General features: G+C 43.1%; 2 protein-coding genes across 4 annotated transcripts in view; one reads left to right on the top strand and one right to left on the bottom strand.

Annotated features, from left to right (window-relative positions):
- The window catches only part of SHANK3 (SH3 and multiple ankyrin repeat domains 3), a 2,381,185-nt gene that overhangs the window by 347,215 nt on the left and 2,012,106 nt on the right, over window positions 1-21,864 (bottom strand). Inside the window, exon 18 of the mRNA XM_078677930.1 lies at window positions 12,427-12,562. Within this exon, the coding sequence (XP_078534056.1) occupies window positions 12,427-12,562 (136 nt within the window). The remainder of the gene's footprint in view (window positions 1-12,426; window positions 12,563-21,864) is intronic.
- LOC144820423 (uncharacterized) overlaps window positions 1-21,864 on the top strand; it is an 858,373-nt gene that overhangs the window by 662,553 nt on the left and 173,956 nt on the right. The gene's annotated exons all lie outside the window — the stretch shown is intronic.

The following is a 21,864-nucleotide window of genomic DNA, read 5'->3' as shown; positions in this document are numbered from 1 at the left end:
ACAGATTTTGTGTCACAAGGTAATAGATATGCTGATGAAGTCGCACGCTATTGTGCGGAACAAAGTTATTCTTTCTCAAAGGTGGAAATAGAAGGTGCAGAAGAAAAGACTGAATTAAGTATGATGTTAGAAACTGTAGACACTTGGGAGGATTTAAGAATAATGCAGGAGAACGCACCTGAAACAGAGAAAAAGGCATGGGAAATAGCAGGTTGTGTGCGAAGTGAGATGGATTTTTGGGTTTCAGCAGATGGGAGAGCTGTGTTACCTGAAGAATTAGCTAATCCCATGGCGAGAGAAATACATGGTCCAGTACATCTAGGAAGGGATGCTATGATGAGAGTGTTTAGGCAAACTTGGTATTGCCCTAAATTTAGAATAGCAGCAGAATCAGTATGTAAGCGATGTGTTACCTGCCAACAACTGAACGTAGGCAAACGAACACCAGTCACATTGAGTCACATTGGGAGGTCGGGGGGGCCTTTCAATAGAATGCAACTAGATTTCATCGAAATGCCAAGAGTCAATCGCCTTCGGTATGTGTTGGTGATTGTATGCGTATTTTCCAGATGGGTTGAAGCGTACCCTACACGTAGGTGCGATACACTCACAGTGGCTAAATTGTTGCTCAGGGAGTTGATACCGCGCTTCGGGGTGCCTGCCTCTTTGGAATCGGACAGAGGAAAACATTTTAACAGCGAAATAGTGAAGATGTTGTGCTCCACTCTGAATATCGATCAAAAGCTGCATTGTAGTTATCGACCAGAAGCTTCAGGAATTGTGGAACAAGTGAATGGCACTTTGAAGAATAGATTGGCTAAAGTAGTGGCATCCACATCTTTGAGTTGGCCAGATGCTCTTCCATTAGTGCTCATGAGCATGCGCAGCACACCTGATAGGAGGACAGGTCTCTCTCCCCACGAGATCCTGATGGGGAGGGCCATGAGACTTCCTACTGTTCCAACTACTGCTCTATTGAATATTACAGATGATCTGATCTTGGATTATTGTAAAGGACTGTCTGACGCCATCCATTCTGTGTCCCTTCAGGTGCATGCGGCTGAAGTTCCAGCAGCGAGGAACCTGTGTCATGACCTGAACCCAGGGGACTGGGTCTTAGTTAAAAAGCACGTCCGGAAGAACTGCCTAGATGTTCGCTGGCGTGGGCCCTTTCAGGTAATCCTGATAACGAACACCGCGGTGAAGTGCGGGGGGCTGCCAAATTGGATCCATGCATCCCATACTAGAAGAGTTCCAGCACCTCTAGAAGGAACAGCTCCCATCCCAGACGAAAGCCCGGAAGTGGAAGAAGAGTCGCAAGAGGGGATTGAGGCAGCTGAGGAGGTGTCGGAAGAAGTTGGGAACGCATCGGATTCAGAAGAAGAGCGAAGGCAGGACGGCAGTGAGACAGAAGACGCAACTGAAGGAGAGAGCAGAAGTGAATACGACTCAGACTCAGATCCGTATCGGAGCGACCAAGAACCAAGTGGGAGGACAAGAAATAGGAGAATAAGGCTTGGAGCTGCCACTTGGCCAACAAGGAGAAGAAGGCTAAGTTTGAGGTCGGCCCAGGAAGAAACGCTTACTCCTATATCCGAAGACTCAGATCCAGAAGAAGATATCCAGGATCAAGCCGAGGAGGGTCTTAGAAGATCAAGTAGGGTGCGAGTGCCTAGCAGAAGATACTCTACTCCCGATTGGACCTACCTCGTTGCAGATGTCTGGGAGACACAGAACAGGGAGGATCAGGGAAGTGGAACTGATCAGAACTGACCCGATCATCACAGTGCAAATAAAGTTTCTACTGCCAGGAGCGGAGACCGAAAGGTTGCTGACACTCAACATCGTTCACCCTGCTCTCCTGAGTGGAATAAGAAAGTTGATTTTAGAAACAGTTGAGTTTCCAGTTTGTTGTTCACGATATCCAATATTGGAGGGAACTCTTCTTCGTTTGGAAATGCTTGAGCGAGTAGTAGAAATGCTAGGAGCACTTATTGTTGTGGACTAATATCATATTGCGAATGTCTTCAAGGGGGTGCAGATCTGGAAAGGTGAAGAAAGTGATCTTGATTAGAACGGACCCCTTTGTAATTGTGGATGTAGAACTGATAGTACCAGGAGTGGAAATTGAAAAAACGCTAACTCTCAATTTCATCCGTCCACTTGTCTTGAGCGAAATAAGGAGAATAATCCTAGAAAAAGTTGACTTTCCATGTTGTGGTACGAACTGTCCAGAACCTGAGGGAATGATACTTCGGATGGACATTTATGAAGAAGTAGTGTCACTCCTTGAGTCATACATAACTTAAGACGAAAATAAGACTGTTGCAAAGAAATTGTAAAAACTTGTTGCACGATAACCTAGCGCCGAGTGGAAGAAGAAAAGTGATAGGGGTTTCATTTTAGTGGATGGAGAAGGGCTAGGGTTGTCTATTTTCTACTGGACTTTGAACTGTTTTGCGGAAACAAATTGTCAAGCTTCCAAGTGTTCAAAGAAAGACATTGCAAGAGAGAAAGACTTTGTTTGAAAAGAAGAGGAAGTGAATGCTGGAAGAAAGTCGAAAACTACACTGTTTGAGAACATGGAGGCTGGCAACCCGAACCGCAGGGCAAAATGTATAGCTGTTATATTTTTAGGAGTAGTGGTTTCTCTTATAATTTTAGTGGTAACTGTTTCATTCCTAGCGGGACACGAAGGGGATGAAACCACGGTTAAGGAGGATAAGGGAGTGTCAACACCGAAAACTACCGTTATTAAAGAGAAGGGAAACATCAATGAAAAAGACAAAGCATTGTTAGATGCAGAAGTAAAAAGGTTACACATGGATGAGTCACAGGGGAATTACAAGTCAAATGCTTATGCTAAATTGCTTTATGAATATGTTGATGCCATGGAAGTAAAGGATTGTTATGTTTGTATGCAATTACCAGCTTCAGTGGAGGAGGGTATCAGATACCATCATCTCCCGTTGACATATGGAATAACGTGCAGTTTATTGTTAAGTATGTTTTATGGACGAGACGGATTTGAGTATTACTTCTCGAATTTCGACTCGACATTGCCAGAGGTTCCGAATTTCAAGCATTTGAACAAATGGGACTACTACAAAAGCGAAGACAGATTACACAAATGGTTTATTCCATGGAGAACGTTAGATACTTCACATGCTCGAATCAACAATCTGACTTGTCAAATATCAGAAGTTGAGAAAAAGTTTATAGCTCAGGTAGATACTAGATACAGGAAGCAGAAGGTATTGAAGGCATCAGGACAAGGGGAAACAGATTGGACCAAGGAGGAAAGGGCACAACAACGAAAAGGTAGTATTGGTCCAATTGCTTTGGATAAGGAGAAACGGGGGAAACTGTGCATTCACAGGAGTTACTCCTATTATGAAAACGTTTATGTAGGTCAAGTCAATTGTGAACATGCCTTTCAATTGGAGTATTACTCTAAGAACTTCATGAAAGGGATGCAAGCAATACCAAATGTATATTTTGTATGTGGAAAATATGCCTATGTAAAGTTACCAGATAATTGGTACGGATCATGCTATCTGGCTGTTGTCTTTCCTAAAATATATCATGTTGAGAATTTAGACACGCCTAAGAAAGAAATATCAACTAGATGGAAGCGAGGGCTGGGTGCAGCAGAAGTAGTTGGAGATGTAATAGGTGCTGCATTCCCTTTCTTAGGACTGATAATGAATGACATTAAGATCAGGAGGTTAGCTACAGTCGTAGATAGGCTATCTGCCAGTACTGCAAGATCCTTGATGCTGATAGAAGGGGAGATGCAATCGATTAGGGCAATGGTTCTTCAGAACCGACTTGCTTTAGATGTTCTGTTAGCAAAAGAGGGAGGAGTCTGTAGGGCCTTGAAGGTCCAGGAATGCTGTACTTACATTCCAGACAATTCAAAGCCTCTAGAGAAGTATATACAAAACATCACTGCCATACACTACGAAATTGAGGACCTGACAAAGGTAAATGTGTGGGAAAAAGTAGGCCATGGAATGGGTAAAGTTGGAAGTTGGTTTACCAACTTAGGAAAGGGTATCGTTTGGTACATATTGAAACCCATCATCATAGTAGTGATTTGTGTAATCACTTTGTGGGGATTGGTGCGTTTGTATCAATGTTATAGAGCAAATAGGTTGCAGAGAACTATGGAGAAACAGGAAGAAGAGTTGACAGCGATGCAGGACACTCAATATAAAAGTCTGAAAGCATTAGAGAGTATGAAAAGAAGTGGTACTGTCCTGACTTCACTTTAAAAGGTTCTACATTTTTAGTGTCTTGGTGATGATGACCCCTGAAGGTCATCAAAGGGGGGACTGAGAGAGCACGAGTTTGAAAAAAAATGTATAAGTACACCATATTTACAAGCACATAGTTAGTTTAAACATGTTTTGCACACGAGTGGTTTATATTTAGTAGTGAAACGTATAGAATGTTAAGTAGAGTAACTATAATTGTAACGGTGTGAGATTAATGTAGAAATGTTGGAATATATGTGAAAACCTCATGTTCTCATGTTAAAAAGAGTCATGTCCAAATTAAATGTAACTTTGAAAATCCAGTATTATGTGTAGGCCTTAGGGCAATTCACAGCAAACCTGAACGTGCTGCTAAATTTACGTGAGATAAGGTTGACATGGTTCTTCCAAATGTACTATTGAACTTAGGGTTAAAAGTATATGCTTTATAGATGTGTTATTTTAGAAACGTATGCTAGTTAAGAATGTTTGCTGTTTAAATCAAGTTAGCGTTTTAAGAGTGCAGGGACCTGCTGCATGTAAATCAAGTAGGCCAGAGCAGATAATGTCATGTAGTTTAAATTGCCATGTGCTCGTTAGAGGAGAGGTCGTGAGGTGTCCAGCATGGAGCTTTGAGAGTGTTTTATGACCAAAGATATGGTGGAGTCTGGAATTTGAGGCCCACTGCAGGATGAGCTGTATGCAGGTGCGAGGGTCCTAATCAGCTCGAATGAAAGGGACTTTGTTCAGTGGCGCCTTGCGCAGGCCTGTAGGAGTTTCCAGGAATTTCAGGGGGTATCAGCGCACGGAAGAAGGAGCCTGGGAACCAAGGTCAACTATAACGAGGGTCTTCAAGAGTACCATCATGGAGTTTGCCGCGCAAAGATGTACCACGTGAGGGACGTCCCAAGGGGCGTTTCTATTGGAAATGTGATTTGGTATTAGGGAAAGTGACCCGGGAGGAGAGCAGAGCAGATGATTTTGGGAGCCTAAGGAAGCGGATGGGTAGGCAGATAGGCTGATCAGGAGAGACCCACTATCAGAGAAGAGACAAAGAGAAGTGCGTGATCTTCTTAGGAAGTCACCACGGCTGACACCTAGAGGGTTAAGATTTTGCTAAGTAGGGATGTCACTTAATATAGTGTAGGGACAGACTAACCTTAATTTTTCTTTTCTGTAATGACTTTGAGGTTGCAACTTGTATCCATTTTGGCAACGCTCATGTTATTGGAAGTTGTACTTACTATTCTGTTTTTCAGACTCAGACTATTCAAAAAGTTCATGTTCATAGTGATACCGATTTACCTTCTTAATCTCATTTTGAGAAGTTTGTATCTTCAGTTATCTTTGACTTTATATTAAATCTTTAAAACTTAATTTTGGTCAGTGTTCATTTAGAGTGGTGTAAGTTTTTAAATTGATTGCTTTATTGCGAGATTACCTTTTACTCAAGACAGGTACCAACGATTCAGTCGACAGGAAATGGGATTTGGTAAGATAATTAGTAACCAGTAATCCCGCGTTAGCACAACTACTGGATTTATTACTGTTAGTGTGCAGCATAAATACTTTACTCATTGCTCTAAGTTAAGCCTGACTTGTTTTGTGTCACACTACCAGAGGGTTAAACATATGTTAAGCTGTGGTTTGCTTGTGTTTCCTCCTGACCGGAATTGTTGTTGCTGCTCGAGTAGGGATTCACCCCCCTTAACCAGTAACCCAATTTCTCAGAGCAGCTTTTACATTTGTGGGTGTAGATAGTTATTTGCATTGATTGCATTTGCACATTCCTACAATTTTCTTCTGATGTGAAGTGTATGCTGCACAAGTGCAGTTCATAATGTAAATATATCATACAGTTAAGACACAAGTGCATACATTTAACTCATTTCTATATAATACTCTCTAGAGGTGTAAGTAATGTATATTTTTATGTTTTAAAAAAAACAATATTTAGTGTATTCACAAGGGTGTGGCTAGTTACCATTAACTGTTTCACCGGAGAAGCTATTTTTCAACGTTTTAGGTTATTTCTCTCAGCACTAACTAGTTAGCAAGAAATCCAGTTTTGGACATTGAAGATTATTTGAATGAGTTTGGAAGGCATTTGTTAAATCAAAACTGCATTTCCTTCCGCAAGACATTTTATATCATTCATCACCTGAGATCATGGTTGTGAATCAATTCACTGAACGCTTTAATTATTACCCCCCTTGTCCCCCTCGCTTTGATAAATAACATGTTGGGGCCTTCGTGCCTCTTAGACACCTCCCTTTCAATTAAATGTAAAAGCATCCCTTCCTCCACCCATACTGTTTCTTTGTGTCTGACATGTTTCGGTTCACAAATGTATCGATTAAATAAACCACCTGCGCACGCAGCATACACCTTAAATACTTGGCTGAGGCCATCGAGGAAGGTACACATGTCTCTGAAATACTGATTATGATGGAACATTAATCCATGGGGCGCTTGGGGTTCTGCTGATTGCACACCATTACAGAGGGAGGAAAATACTTTTTGTAGGAGAGTTCTGGCCACACAGGATCCTTATTTTATTTTTTTGCCACAGCGAACTTATGCTCACATATTTGAGTGACCATATACGAATCGAACCACCCTTGCTGTGGCTTTCTGTCTGGCGCAACGAGGATGCCCCACTAGCAAGGGCTATAATTAGTGAGTGCCTGAATTGTGACAAAGGTATGTCAATCCCCTGGTTGGCTTACGTGAAAAGCTCCTTGATGAGGCTGGTCTATCAGATGCTTTTTCTGATACCGCCACATCTGCTTCCATTAATAAAAGACCAGTTTCATCAATGTTATTAGCACAATCACATGATAAGAGGGCAATGATTGGAAAATATCTGTCTATGAATATGGAGGTTACATCAGGTAGCTGCATATGGAAACCAAGGAGGACCTGGGAGCGCTCTCTATTATTTAGGTTCAGGGAGGATACAGTAAGGTATCTACCTTACTTTCAAGTAGGGTATCAGACCAACTTAGATGTGATCGCATGCCCGTGTAGTAATTGTGCTACTCAGTCTGTAAATCACTTTCTCTTTTCGTGTAAATTTTAAGTTTTATAAACGAAAAGCTTCTTGGCTCCATTAATGAGAGTGAGAAACCTGAGGCAGAGTGCCCAATCTTTTTATGCATTACAACGCCTCCCAGATGATGAAACATGTGTCACGGTAACTCGTTTTTAACACTTGGTCTTGTGAAAAGTATGATCGTAATATTTAAAAATGATGAATTGCTTTGAATGTTTTATCTCCCTTTTACTCTCATGGTTGCACTGTTTAATAAGTTGATATGAATTTATCGGAACACGTGAGAGCAGTACCAGGTAAATATATCCATTATCAGGGTGTACCACAAAGTAGATTTCTGTTTCTAGGTCTATATAGCCTGTGTTGCTACATCTAAATTAGTATGTCTAGTCATCAGGTGTGGGTACTGAGATATGTGATTCTGTTTTTAATTGTTAAATTTTAAATTGCAATACATTAACTGTATTGTTTAATTGTGCACTTTTATGTTTTTTAAGTATAAACCGAATAAAGATTTATAAGTAAGTAAGTAAGGAACAACATCATCTGACATAAGTAAGACTTCTACAGTTGGTTCAGGTGCAGTGATTTTAGTCAGAAGAAACCTATGGCTTTGTGACTGGAGACCCAACCTCCATTTTCGGATGGTCATGTTGCAACAGGTTATTCCTGTGATCTCAAACAACGATTTCTTAGCAACCATAGATTTGCAAGAACCCTACTTGCAAGTTTCTATCGACCTGCCACATCAAAAGTTTCTACGCTTTGCAGTAGAGGACTTAAATCTTCAGTTTAGGATTCTCCCGTTCTGACTCAGGTTTGCACCTTGGGTGTTTAAAAGGGTGTTGACTCCCCTAATTGCTTTACTGCACCAGCAGGGGATATGTGCTCAGCCTAACCCATACAATTGACTGGTGCTCTCATCCTCTCTGCAGTTGGCTACTACTCATATGCACAAGGTTCTAGGTATGCTGACACGTCATGGGTTCCTTATATTTTACAGTAAGTGTCTCAATTGGTGCCAGATCGCGATCAGACCTTTATTGGGAGCAGCTTCTATATGGTCCAGGGAGTTAACAATTCAGTCCCATGTGTCAGATCTGATTGAGTCTGCTAGTCCTACAGTTGAAAAGTGGATGAGAGTCCACAGGGATTTGGTCCAAAACTGTTTTTAGTCACTTGTTCAAGGTCCCATTTGAATCGGCTTATGCATTACTTTCTCCTTTATTGGTCTCCGGTCTTGCAGGACATGTCTCTTTTGATTCCGATGACAGAGTAGAAAAAGTCGGAAATTGCATAGTTGCTGGATCTATTACATTTCTTAAAAGGAAAGTCCTTGTGTCCTCAGGATTCGACAGTCATAATGATGGAGGCATGCAAAACCTACTGGGGGGGCATGGACAGGCTCGCCTCAGATCAGGGTATGTGGTCACATTGTCAGAGGAGCATGTCCTACAACTGAGAGGGAACTGGAGGTGATCAGGCTGGATGTTTTAGCATTCTCTCACCTTCTGTTCCACAAAGAGCCGCCATAATCAGAACAGACAACATGATTGCAAAATCTTATATCAGTCGCCTGGGGGAGGGGCAAGCGGGTGAGGTCTTCCTTGTTTTCAGCAATTTCAGATTAAAAAAATTCCTGGGCACAATCCAATATCAGTTCCCTGAGGGGGAACACTCAATGTTCAGGCGAACAGGTTGAGCAGGGAGATTCCCTCCTGTTATGAATTCTGTTTGTTTCCCCAGTTATTTCTACTGATTTGTCAGGGGTGGGGAGTATGGATCCCTTTGCAACTACTCGCAATTCCCAGCTTTCTCTCTTTTGTTCAAAGAGACCAACTCCTGGGGCATAGACGCTTTATCTTGTCCTTGGCAGAGGACTCTGTTGTATGTTTTTCTTCCGTTTCCTTTGATTCAGCATTTTCTGATCAGGGTGAGGAAGGAAGGTGCACTTGCAATCCAGAGGGCTCAGCCTTGGCTCCACTCATCCCGGTTTCATCTGCTGGTTGAGATAAACATGGACCACGAGTGGCTTCTCCCAACAGTGCCATCCACTCTGGCTCTTCCTAGTCTCCAGACCGACTCTCTTGTAAGGATCAAGCCTGGAGGTTGAAATTGCAGGGTTAAGATTCAGGAGTTTCTCTTGGTCTGTTTCTTCTACGCATTGTGCCAAAAGTGCCACTGCCACTTTATGTGCATTTGGAACGTACTTTATGGGTTTAGATCTAATTTGTTTTTGTTTCTATGTATGAGAAGCAGCTAGATAGCAGATGCGTGAAAAGCTGGCTTTGACAAACACTTCGGACAGCATACGTTAGCACGCTCTGAAAATGTATCCAAGTGTGGGCGGTGGAATAGAAGAAATGCACAACCAGAGCAATGGACTGGAACATTATAAGGGTAAGATAATGTGTCTGAGAACGAAGAGAGGAAGTAAAGACAAAGATACAAAGTGCGTTTTAAAAAGGGGTCGTGGTACATCCATAGTCAATCCAGGCGCTATACAGCCAGCAAGCAAGCAACAATCCCTTGCTTGTGAACTATAAACATCAGGAGTGATGGGGACTCACTTGGGTTATGCACAACATTACAAATAACAGGTCGTGTGACATCCCCTACCCAGAATTAATTAATTTATTTGTTTGTTTAGCGCTAGAATGGACCCCCAAAGGGGTATCTCAGCGCTCCGGCGAGATATGGGTGGCAGAATAAACTCCAATGAGTTAGTAAGTGAGGAAGAGGATGGTCTTCAGCTGCTTTTGGAATTGAAGATGGTCCAAATACTGCCTCAAGGGCAGCGGCAGTTTATTCCAGTAAATCGGGCCAAGATGGGATAAGGCCTTTCTTCCCAATCTTGCTCTTCTTACTCGCGGCACCACAAGCAGAGATTTCGTACTTGAGCGAAGTGATCTTGAAGGGGCATACAACATAAATTTCTCAGAGAGATATAAAGGTCCTGAGTTAAGCAGTGCCTTGTGAATGGTACAGCAGATTTTAGACTTGACTCTTTGACGAATAGGGAGCCAGGCCAATTTTATCCGAAGAGGGCAGGAGGGAGTCCTAGGGGGGACATTAAGGACCAATCGTGCCGCCTTATTCTGAACCACCTGTAGTCTTGCCAATGAAGCCTCATTGGCAGAGACTAACAGGCCGTTGCAATAGTCCAATTGCATTGTAAGTATCTGCCCAGTTAGAAGCGCCATGATGTCAGATTTAATGCTTCCATTGGATTTGTGAGCATGAGTCCTAGCTTCAAGTTTTAAATGTTACACGTTTAGTGAGTCCTTATACTATATTCCTTATTATGGGCTGGAAGAGGAACTGATTTCCATTTCTATTTTTGATGTTTGGCACAGAAAGTCCGGTGGCTCAATGAGGGAAGTCAGAGATAAAAGAGCTCCTTCCCTAAGTAACGGTGAGCCATCATAGACAAGATGGAGTCCTGATTGTGGTAACAGTGGAATTGACACACGGTGATTGATGCTTGGCGACAAACCCATCAAAATGCAACCAATGATATCCTTAACACAGTTTTGAAGTACTACCATCAAGATTTTGTATCACAAAGACAGTTGTTGCAGGCGTGGTATCGCCTCAAACGTCATTGTACCAGTAACCACTTTTTAATATTTTTAGAAGGCAGCTTAGCAGAACACCTATGGTCCAATCTAAAAACAAAACGATGGCAAGCGGGGCATCGATATCTGTCAAGTGGGATAAAAACCTTAGGCCTGAGTGATGCATGGGACCTGCATGTCAGCCAACATGAGTTTAAAAGGCTAGCGAAAAAATGCACAAAGAAGCTCTCCTCAATGGAAGATAAGGCGAGCCTTGCAAAAAGAAGCCATGGTTGGATGACCCTCATCGCATACGATCAGCTGACTCCTCAGAGCTACTTAACTTGTACTTTTAATGCACGCATCAGACTCAGATTTCTAAAATTAAGATTGGGGGTGATTAACCTGTCTTGCTACCTCCCCAAATGGAAAAGAGAACAAGCCCCGGAGACATGTCGATTTTGCGGCAAGCATAGGGAAGATATAACTCATGTTGTGTGCCTGTGCCCCAGCCTCCTGAAAGAAAGAAGGCTTCTACTGCGGAGGGCCTGGAACAATAAGGAAGTCAGATCATGCAGATCCGCAGTATTGGCCTGCTTTGGCCCACGGAACACATATTTAAATTGCGCACTGGTGAGGTTTATGGACTGTGCATTAAAAAAACTAGGGAAGGGGAGATGCCAATCGCCAGCTCAGCCAGAGGCGCAGATGCTTGGACCTCCATAAGAAGGACAATACTCCCCTGTGGGCACCTTGTGAAAATCGAACAGAACTCTAAAGGTAGAATCAACACAAACAAAGGGTCGTGCACACCTGCTGGACACCTTTAGTCTGCTAAATATAAACCTGGCAAGAGCCATTTTGAATGAGACAGTTTCCATAGGTGCAGGGCAGAAACAAGAGAGTTCGGACATATGGTGGGCTGGACATTCTGTTTTTTACTCTCACTACTGTTATTTAATAAGTCTATTAATTGAATAAGTATCAAAATTGTTTTATCTTTTGTATTGTGCAAAGGTTTTTTTAAATCATGCAATAAAGTTTTTACTTACTTAGTATATTCATTGTCAATCAATTAATGCTTCTGAGGTTTTGAAGTGCCTTTCATCAGACCCTGTATACTCACTGATTACCTTTCAACACTCCATGCGTCAAACTGGGTCCATTTCAGAATCAGTTGTAGTCTTATCCCATTTATTCAAATCAGGTCAGTCACTTCCTTCTTGCCTGAGAAGGAATGCTCGGCTGAATGGCAGAAAGGCTGTGGGTAGGAAACACTATGTGGGCTTCCGGGATCTAAAAGCACCCCCACCCCTTCCAAATCTCGCACTAGGACCCTTAGGCCACGAGGACTCTGGCTTCATTGTTAGTCTTTGAGCCCATTGGCTAGTGTGCCACTCTTCCAATATGGAGGGTTAGTGCAGTGCTGGTTCGATTGGCTGCACCGATGCCAGGACAGAAGGCTGGTGCAAACTTTGCATAGGGAAGCGTATACCCAAAGCCACCAGGCTGCTGATAAGAACTAGTCAAGGAAGCAAAGGAACCCCACACATACCTCTTTTCCGCACCACATCCTCCGACTCTGGCTTGCGGCTGACAGAGACCACCTTCATCATCAGGCGATTGCCTCCCTGCCGGATGAGCGACACGACTTGCTTGTGTCCCACCTTCACCACATTCACACCGTTCACCTAGAGCCGGACAGGAAACAACAAGTTACCAGCAATCATCTTGGCATCAGGGATGCAAGATTCACATTACAACATGAAATTCTCATCCATGTCCTTGACATGGTGTCCAGAGATGACGCGAGGCGTGCACCAGCTGCAACGATCATTACATGGAGGAGCAGTGTAGAATGCCCATCTACTCATTCATCTAAGCACACACTGCTTGCTTCTCTGCACCTTTTTTGAATCCTCAGCTAAGAGTTGTGACGCTGTGTTTCTCCACAAGCCTTGAGCGTTCTATTTTGTGAGGACATATCTCCTCTACACTGCAGACACAATAGACTCACGAGCAGGGCCTACAAGTAAAAACCTCGGACATATATTGCACAAGCACTTCAAAGGTCAAAATGTACATAGGAAGATGGCTTGAAGTCGTGACATGAGTCAGAAAACCTACATCCTTACACTGACTGACATTCACAAAATGATGGGGTTAAAATGACGAAGTAAAGTGTCACTTTGTGGAAAGGACACCTGGTGGGAGGATGCACTCCTGAAGATGCCATCTGCACAGTAGAAGTGTCCTTTCAGGACACATTTCAATATAGGAATGTTTACTGCCTGGGAAGCCAATCACCAACATCGTAGCGCTCTGTGTCTCATTCTAGTATAAAGATTCGCCCAGGTTATGGCGTCTAGTATGGCCTTTAATGCGTTTTTTAAATTTTTCGATATCTATGTGTGTAACGTATGTGTAAAAACAGTCAATTGTATGTAAATTACGAATTTCACACTATTTTAACTATGCAATAATGGGAGTAAGTATATATTGGTAAATGTACTGTTTTTAACTCCATATCTACGCACATTTACTACACAAATTGTGAAGTAAAGTATAGTAAACCTGAAGTAACCTAAACATAATTACCTTGTCGATATTTTGGTCATCCACGATTTTGTATTGGGGCACAGTATCTAAGATTTGATATTCCCGTACCATACCAACCTGCCTTATACTATCGCCCTCTCGACTTCACTTGTAGCTGTTAATCTGTTGGCTTTGGCAGTCCAATATATCAAGAAAAAACATCATTGCCACAAGATGGACGACTGAATTCCAATAGGTTTGCCTTGCTAGTAAAGTTGGATACTGATTTGCCAGGCTGGAGGCAGTCGGAGCCTGTTGTTATGAATTACTACCAGCTCATGTGTCCCATATTTAAGTGTTTTTGAAACAGAATTTATATAAAGGATTCTTTTTTATTGAGGAGCTCTGTAACCCATGCCTTTGTGTAAGTTATGGTTTACTTGATATCCTGCAAAAAATGTGCTTTTTCATCTACTGATAAGCACAGCCAATGTTCTACCAGTCTGGGCCTCCTTAATATCACTTATTTTGTAAAATGTGTTCTGTATTAGAGTTGACAATTTAATTTCATTAGGGAGTCAGGTTCATTTTTCCCACACAGGATTAACAACCTTGCCTGGTTCATTGCAAACCGAGGCACGTGGGATCTGTCAAACATTAAAACACCCTTGTTTTCAACAGCACATTTAATTTAAATCAAGCACGGTTTGTTTTAATTACATCACTTTCAAACTCCGGAATAAAACACTCCCAGTTGCTTAGTGTATGTGACTGACAGTTTTGTCTGCAGATTTTAGATACTCGAGGGTTAGGCACATCTCCATTGCATAATAAAGCCCCATCCTAAGCTTCTTAGTTTGAAAGGGGGGTTTGCAACCCATCATGGGTGGCAAACCCCTGCTGCGCACAGCCATGCCACAGTGTCCCGGAAATTGCAGCAGCAAGAAAAAATGTTCTCTTGTGGCCTGCTAATCAGGGTTCTCAGATCCGAGGTTCTAACTGCAGTGTCTGGCTGGAAATGGTGGAGGGGGTTAGAAAACTGGGGGAAAAAAGCAAACTTACCTGCCGGTCGCCAGCCACTGCAACTCCTCCGTCCTCCCTGTTTTCCTGGCTCCTGGCAGCTCCCAGGCTCCCAGACTCCCCTAGCCAATCACAAGCGGCGGCCAGCACTGGTAAACGCGTTGAGGCGGGGTGGTGGGTGGGGGCATAGTTGACAGATGACGGAATAGGTATAATTAAATAGATTAAGAATATCTATTCTGTCCGCTTCCCCCCTCTGCAGCACCCTGCCCTACCCCACCATGCTTACCTGTGCCAGTCGTCGCTGCCAATCACAATGTTGATGTCACCAGCATGACACCAGTATTGTGATTGTTCGGAGAGGCCAGGTTCGGTATTTAGGCAGGTAATGGGAGCTTGTGCATGTTTGCCACCCAGGCTGCGCAATGCAGCCAGGTGGAGAACATGCTAAGTGCACATGAAGGTGTGGCTGGTCCAAGATGGCTGGTAATACCATCATGAGCACTTATGGTGCATCAACCACTCCTCCCACTGACGCAAACCCAGTCCCACCCTAATCTGGCTTCATACTAAAAATAAATTTATAATAACGTTCTGTTATCATCATTTTATTTGACCTTTGCACTGCTCAAAGAGCAGTGGGGCGACGATCCTCCGCCTTAGCAGAGGAGCCACTGTCCAACTGTGGAACTGTGGATCCGAAAGGGACTACAAGAAGAAGAGACTGCCTCGTCCAATTTGATTTTTTATTTTATTTAGCTTTTGATTCACAGACATCTGTGGATTGACTTTGCAATTCCTTTGTGATTAAAATGGCCAAGATATAAAAAGGTGTTAATCTTTAATGCCCGAACTGTAACTTTTTAAAATGCTTAACTCTCTAAAACTACTTAACAGATTTAAACCAAAACAACAAATTCGTGCTTTCTGAGTAAATTTCTACTGTAATGCCAAGTTTGGTAAATCCATTGAGCAGTTTTGCCTGCAGGTATGAACAAACTATCCTCTGGGAGCTAAAATGGGGCAACACATCACTTTTCAACCCGATCTTTTTTCCATGCATGGATCTGCACAAAAAGTGTCAAGTCGAGACTTTCGCTGAGCGATTGCCATATTTAGTGCAGATTTCTCCATGGGGTCAAACGTTAAAGACAAATGAAAATACCTTTCAATATAAAGTGCAGCTGAACCCTAACTACTCAGTGTCAACTGCCCCTGGGTAATGTGTAATTTAGTTTATCAACTTCAAAGGATAGGTTGCTGTGTTGGTTCTGTAGGGATACAAGCCTATGACCTGTATAATACACACACATCTCAGCAGCTAGGGTTTAACTCACTGAGCTCTGTAAATAGCTGATGGAATCACATCTTAACCATGAAAAAGCATCATATACCCATTATCTGGAGATATCTGACATCTAAGAAAATATGGAGCCACTCACGAAAACATCTACATCAACCCCAACAGTAAAATCAAGTGCCCAGAACACTTTTGGAAACGTGGGTCATGCCTATCTATGATTGCTTGGGGAAGTTGTGCCTCCCAGTATGCTGTCTTTCCTTTAGTAAAGGAAGGTCATGTTCTGCAACAGTACAAAATAATGAATACATTCCCCAGGGATGCAGGAAAAACATATGCATTTAGGATGGAATTTGATGGCATTTCACTAACTATTCAAAATGTGTTGCAAGGAGGAGAACCTTCTTGTAGATAGGTGCGCGATTTCATACATGAACCACGAAAGGATTCTTAACATGTGTAATTACTTTTTATTCATTAGTAATCCTTCATCATATATTGCTATATTTTTCCAATTTTCGTTGATTATTTCATTTCATAATCATCGCATTCATCATCATATTATGATTTTATCATCAGCTTATCCACACCCAATGCATTTCGGTCATCAAACAAATTGACCCTTCGTCAGGGGTCTTGTGTGCTTCCAGCGGCGGATCCCCGGCTTCGGTGAGTGAGTTGCACTAACTATACCATTGTGCAACCACAGATAAGCTAGCAGGCTTGCCCCTTCCACAAGGTGCAAATCAGTGGCCAGATGATGTACAGATCTCACCGACACTCACTAATGTGTGAAGTATACCAGATCAGCCCATGACACCATGGTTTTTTAACCGCATGCGTGCGGGCGGAATTCCGCCCGTACGCTGGGTTTTGCGGATTCGCATGTTACGTGACGAGCTGGGCTCGTCATGAGCGTGCGAGGAGGCTACGCCATGACGAGCCCAGCTCGTCATGAGCGTCGAAGGGGTTAAAAGGGGTGCATTTCCATCATGACCACACAACATCCTGCAATGATATGGCTTCTAGCTGATAGGTAAACACAGTACATTAATTACTCTTAACTTGATGACGTATAATAATGGCAGCATCATGCTCCCAATGGGCATGTGAATTGTTGGAGCATGGCCAAACGAATCACCTGAAATAAAGATGCATATATCATTTACATTAGCTTTGTGTCAGAAGCAGTCAGGTGTTTGTTAAGGTTCGCAGAACCCAGTGATTTAAAATGGGTGTGTTTCAAAACCATTTTGGGCTTGTTTCAGCATTTGGTGATCTGTACAGAAATTATGATTCTTAACTTTACTATGTCTACACCTGTGTGTAGAATCCTTCCCTGCCTGCCATTTTCTATTTCGTGATTGATTTGAAAGGCTATAAAAATCATCAGTTTGCTCAGTATTTACCAAGCGGGTATTTCAGGCTCACTCCTAGAGCTACAGGCTGTTGAATAGAATGTTAGAATGTTGATATATCAAAAATTGGCATTGTCAAATATCTGCAAGTGAGAAGTTACTTTTTTAGGACGAGAGAGCTGCAATTAAAAAAGGGTCTATACATCTAGCCAATATTTTCTCAGAGAGTGGCTTTATTAGTATTCGACCACTCTGTACATTGTTTCTCACTATGTTAATTGTATTTATCAAGCGCACAACCTAGGGACGACCTGTCATTAATGGCTTAGGGGCTCTGCCCCTCCTTTTCGCAAAGGTATGTCTTACAGGCACTTTCCATATCAGGTCAGACAGCCAGAAGCTTTGCATTCACTAATGCACAGGCCCCACACAGACTAAGCCAAGCTTTGCCAGGCTGAAGATTTTACAACCCAAAGGGCTTCAACTCATCATCTCGGCAAAGTCCTGTGGGTCCTCCACCTCATAACGAGGAAGAGCATCATGGATAGAATTAAACCAGGGCACCTCAGGTGTAAGCCCTGAAGTGCCCAGGCCTGGCTGCCTATTAATGACGCCAGCTCATAGAGTGAGGTGGGGTCAGCAAATCTCACTCATCCCACCTCACTCTGGGCCATGTGTACTGAGGCATTTTGACTTTTTTAATGGTGCGAATCGCTATTTTGGGTCATTAGGAAATGCAAAATTGCATTTCAATATGTACAAAAGGTATTTGCGGTGATGCAAAATGTGATTTCTATGTAGTAGAAATCGCTTTTTGGACATCGCTAAATAGGAAATCCCAAATAGGGATTTCCAAATAGCAAATCACTAAATGTATGTACAAAGGATTTCCTAATTGCAAATAGTCACAAAATGGCTATTTAGGAAATGCAATTACCATCAACCTGGAGCTAACCAGGTGCAAACTAAAAAAAATACACCCAAAATGCATCTGGCTCATTCAGAATGGCAGCTCTATATGTCTTGGTGAGGAGGATGAGGATTTTGGCTGGTAGGCAAAGGAGGAGGAAACTGGAGAGGATATTTAGGGTGAAGGTCACCCTTTTTTAACAGACTTAGGAGGAGTACAGACGCAGTAATGAGTTAATGATGGAATTAGTTGCTGAGTTACAACCTCAGCTACAGACACAAACAGTCAGAAGCAATGCAATCCTACCACATGTGCAGGTATAGTGTTGTATACACCTTTAGACTTCAGGCATTCACCGGGGAGTCATAGCAGAAGGAGTGTCACAAAGTGCATTTTTGTAGGTTTTGTCACAGGTTTCTGGTCATCATGGTTAGCAAAGTAAACAAATACTTATGTTTACCATATATATGACCCAATATTTGCAACAGACCAAATTAATGTTTTACAGTGTAGCACAGTTTCCCAATATAATTGGCTGTGTTGATGGCACACATATTGCCAAATGCCCCCCTGTGCAAATGAATTCATATACAGAAATATGAAAAGCACCCATCCATACAGTGTGCAGGTAGTGTGTGATGCCTCATGCATTGTAACTGACCTTGTAGGCAGATTCCCAGGCAGCACTCATGACTCTTTCATGTTCCGTGAACCATAACCAACTGTCTCAGAGTGAATTTGGCGGTGGCTTATTACTTGGTAAGCAAATTGCTGACTCAATGCATACAATTACCAGAGCTGTTTGTGTAATGTGACCTGGTGCTTTCTTCTTCTCATGCCCTTTAAGGAGACAGTGCATATGCCTTGTGTCCTTGGATACTGACACCATACTTGACCCCAAGAACCAGAAGTGAAAGGCAGTAGAACAGGGCAGCTGAGACAACACGGTCCATCATCGAACGGACCTTTGGCCTTCTGAAGTACAGGTTCTGCTGCCTTCACAAAACTGGCAGAGCACAACTTCACAGACCAGAAATACACCTAATTAAGATGGGCAGAGTTACAGGTCCGTTTTCCCAGCCCCTCAGCGCCAGCAAAACACTGGCGGTAAGGGGCAGTGAAAACTGCTAAATTCTCCCCTTGCCATGGGAGAGGGATTTCATGGTGATGGGAGCATTTTAATTTTTTATTTTGAAACTGAAATTCCCGCTTCTGGATTTTTTAAAATAAAGAAAACAGTTTGTTGCAGGGCTCCGTCATGTTGATGGAGCCCTGCCCAAAACTGTAAACTGCCAGGAACCGCTGCTACCACAGTTCCTGACAATGTTTTAGAAATTACCTTCAGCTAGGCGACTGTACAGAAAATGGGCAACCCAATGCAAATCTGAGTGCTGCTCCAGTCCACGAAGATTGAAACACTCTTTGAGTTCTGAATTCGAATCACGCTATATTAGAAGAGCTAGATCCACTTCGACCTCAAGACTAAGATCGCAAGGTCAGAAGTGCTGCCTCAGAAGAGCGGCATTAATAGGCTCTGATTCAGCCCATCGTCGATTAAAAAGATTTACGATTTACTTGAGTTTGCTAGTCAACCGACGTCGTCATTTTCAGACATCACTGAGACACAAGAAAACTCTGAATAACCCGTTTTCTGATCCAAATGAGGGGTCAACTGTTATAATACTGTTCAGTCCTGGAGATGGTCTCGTCTATGAAAAAATAGAGACCGGAACTCTTTTTCTTCTATCATTTGTATTAATTTTAATTGAGAAGAAAAGTGTCTACAATTGTTACAGTGAAGGCGTTTGAATCAATCTATATTGTCACCTTCTTGTTTCATTTTTTGTATATCTTTTAGTACCCTATTTTGAAAATACTTACAGTGAATACTTTTTCTATATACACCAGTTTTTGCCCTGATTTTTATGTAGGCTCCTTGTCCAGCACGACAATTAATGTTGATCATTGTGACTTTGATTCAATGCATGAAATAATTAAATTGTGACAACTGGAAGGAGAAATCCCTGATGCCCAAAAGGACCAAGGACTATGCCCATTTGACCCCAGGACCTGTGTGTGTCTCAAGGGGCAGTGAGGCTGGCCTCCTTACGCCCCGTGAGGACAAGTTGAGGGAAAGGGCTGCACTTCTGCACCCAGAACAAAAGACCAAGAGAAGCTGGTGCAGGGAGCCAGTGGCACCAGAACCCTGCAAAATGTACCATCTTGGAAGTGAGAGGTCTGCTAAAACTGCTCCTGCTGGTTTTAGGTCACCACCAGGTGTAAGAAAACACGAGCACTGAAATTGGAACACTGGGGCCTTTTTAATGTTGGTTACCTAGGACCTTCCGAATGATGGAGTGCATGTAGCTCCTCCTCTTCTTTTAAAAATAGCCCAGATGGGCCAGAGCCTAAAAGTCAGGGCAAGAACTGGCATGGATGTTTGGAGCCTGGGAGGGGGCATGCGTTAGGCCCCCTCCCCAGACTTTCGAGGGCCAGGGGATCCCAGGCCTCGGAGTGGAGAGAGAGAGAGAGAGAGGGAGAGAGAGAGAGAGAGAGAGAGAGAGAAGGGGGAGTGCTGCCACAGTTCCCCCTACAGTGGTGAGCCTGCCCCGCTACCTCGGTTGTGGGCAGCCACCACCAGAGTGAGTGCCCTGTTTGCAGGAGCAATAGTGCTGCCAGCTCTCGCAGCAGCAGAGAAGAGCCTGCCATGTGGGGAGCTGGCAGGGCAGCCAAGGTTGGGCTACCTGAGCTGCCCCCTATCAATGGAAGCATGTGGGGTGCTTGTGTGGGACTGGGCACATCCCAAAAAATAGTGCAACAAAGAAAAAGGAAAGCAACCCTCCCCAAAGCAGGGAGAAAGACACTTATAAAATATTCATTGCTCCTGGATGCAAAGCCCCATAATGCCCTGCGGTGCTTGTTAATGAGCCTTGTGATGACAGGGGTACCACCACTGAATTCAGAAAGTGTTGTGGGAGTTTGTAGGAGTTACAGCAGGCCCCTAGAAGTAATATTTGAAAATGGACCCTAGGTTTGCGGGGTCAAGAAATCTATGACCCTCTAGGATTTTCTAACATTTTTTAATGCACTCCTCGGCTTTGGCTCTACAGTTGAGAGTGCACCACCCTCTAGGGGTTGTTTTTTGGCTCCATTTTATGAGGTCTTAAAATGGCACCGTCTAGAGGCTGTTTTTATGATTGCATTGTATATGGCCTGAAAGTATATAAACACCACACACACATTATGATCATTTTAAAATGTTTTATTGAATTAATATTGCAGACAATGATACTAATGAAGGTTGATATACTTTATTGACATGAATAATTGCATTTAACCATAAATTCAGAGCATTTTTAGTATGTGGTTTGTTCACCTGGTAATATGGTGAATTCTTGATAAATCCAATTTGCCTGTTTAATCTAAAGTGATAGCCCAATTAAATGTGCTTTGCAATCTGGAATACGTGGGGGTGGGGGGGGGGGGCAGGTGGGTTAAAGTGATTTTGGGGGTCATGACCCTTTAGGGGTCAAATGTCATTTCACTATTATCGAAGGTATTTTGAATCTACCTTATGTATATATTTGTAAATTAACGCTTGGGGGCACATTATGATTGCGGGCGGATCGCCACCGCCCGTATGGCGGTGGCGATCTGCTGGGAGAAAACCTCCGCCCGCACTGTAATCTCCCCCCACCACATTACCATGGTGGGGGGGAGCCCGACGGATGGAAAGCTGCTAACATGGTGGCGGTGTCTCCAGACACCGCCGTCCATATTAGCATAATGGCGGGGAAAGGCAGGCGGAAATTACTTGCGGGCCCATTGCGGTCCCCCAGGGATTAACCCCTGCATTTCAAAATACAA

This window comes from Lissotriton helveticus, chromosome 1_1, assembly GCF_964261635.1.
Source record: "Lissotriton helveticus chromosome 1_1, aLisHel1.1, whole genome shotgun sequence".
NCBI classification, from domain to species: Eukaryota; Metazoa; Chordata; class Amphibia; order Caudata; family Salamandridae; genus Lissotriton; species Lissotriton helveticus.
Note: the sequence above shows the minus strand (reverse complement) of the source record. Positions and strands in the feature narration are given on the sequence as shown.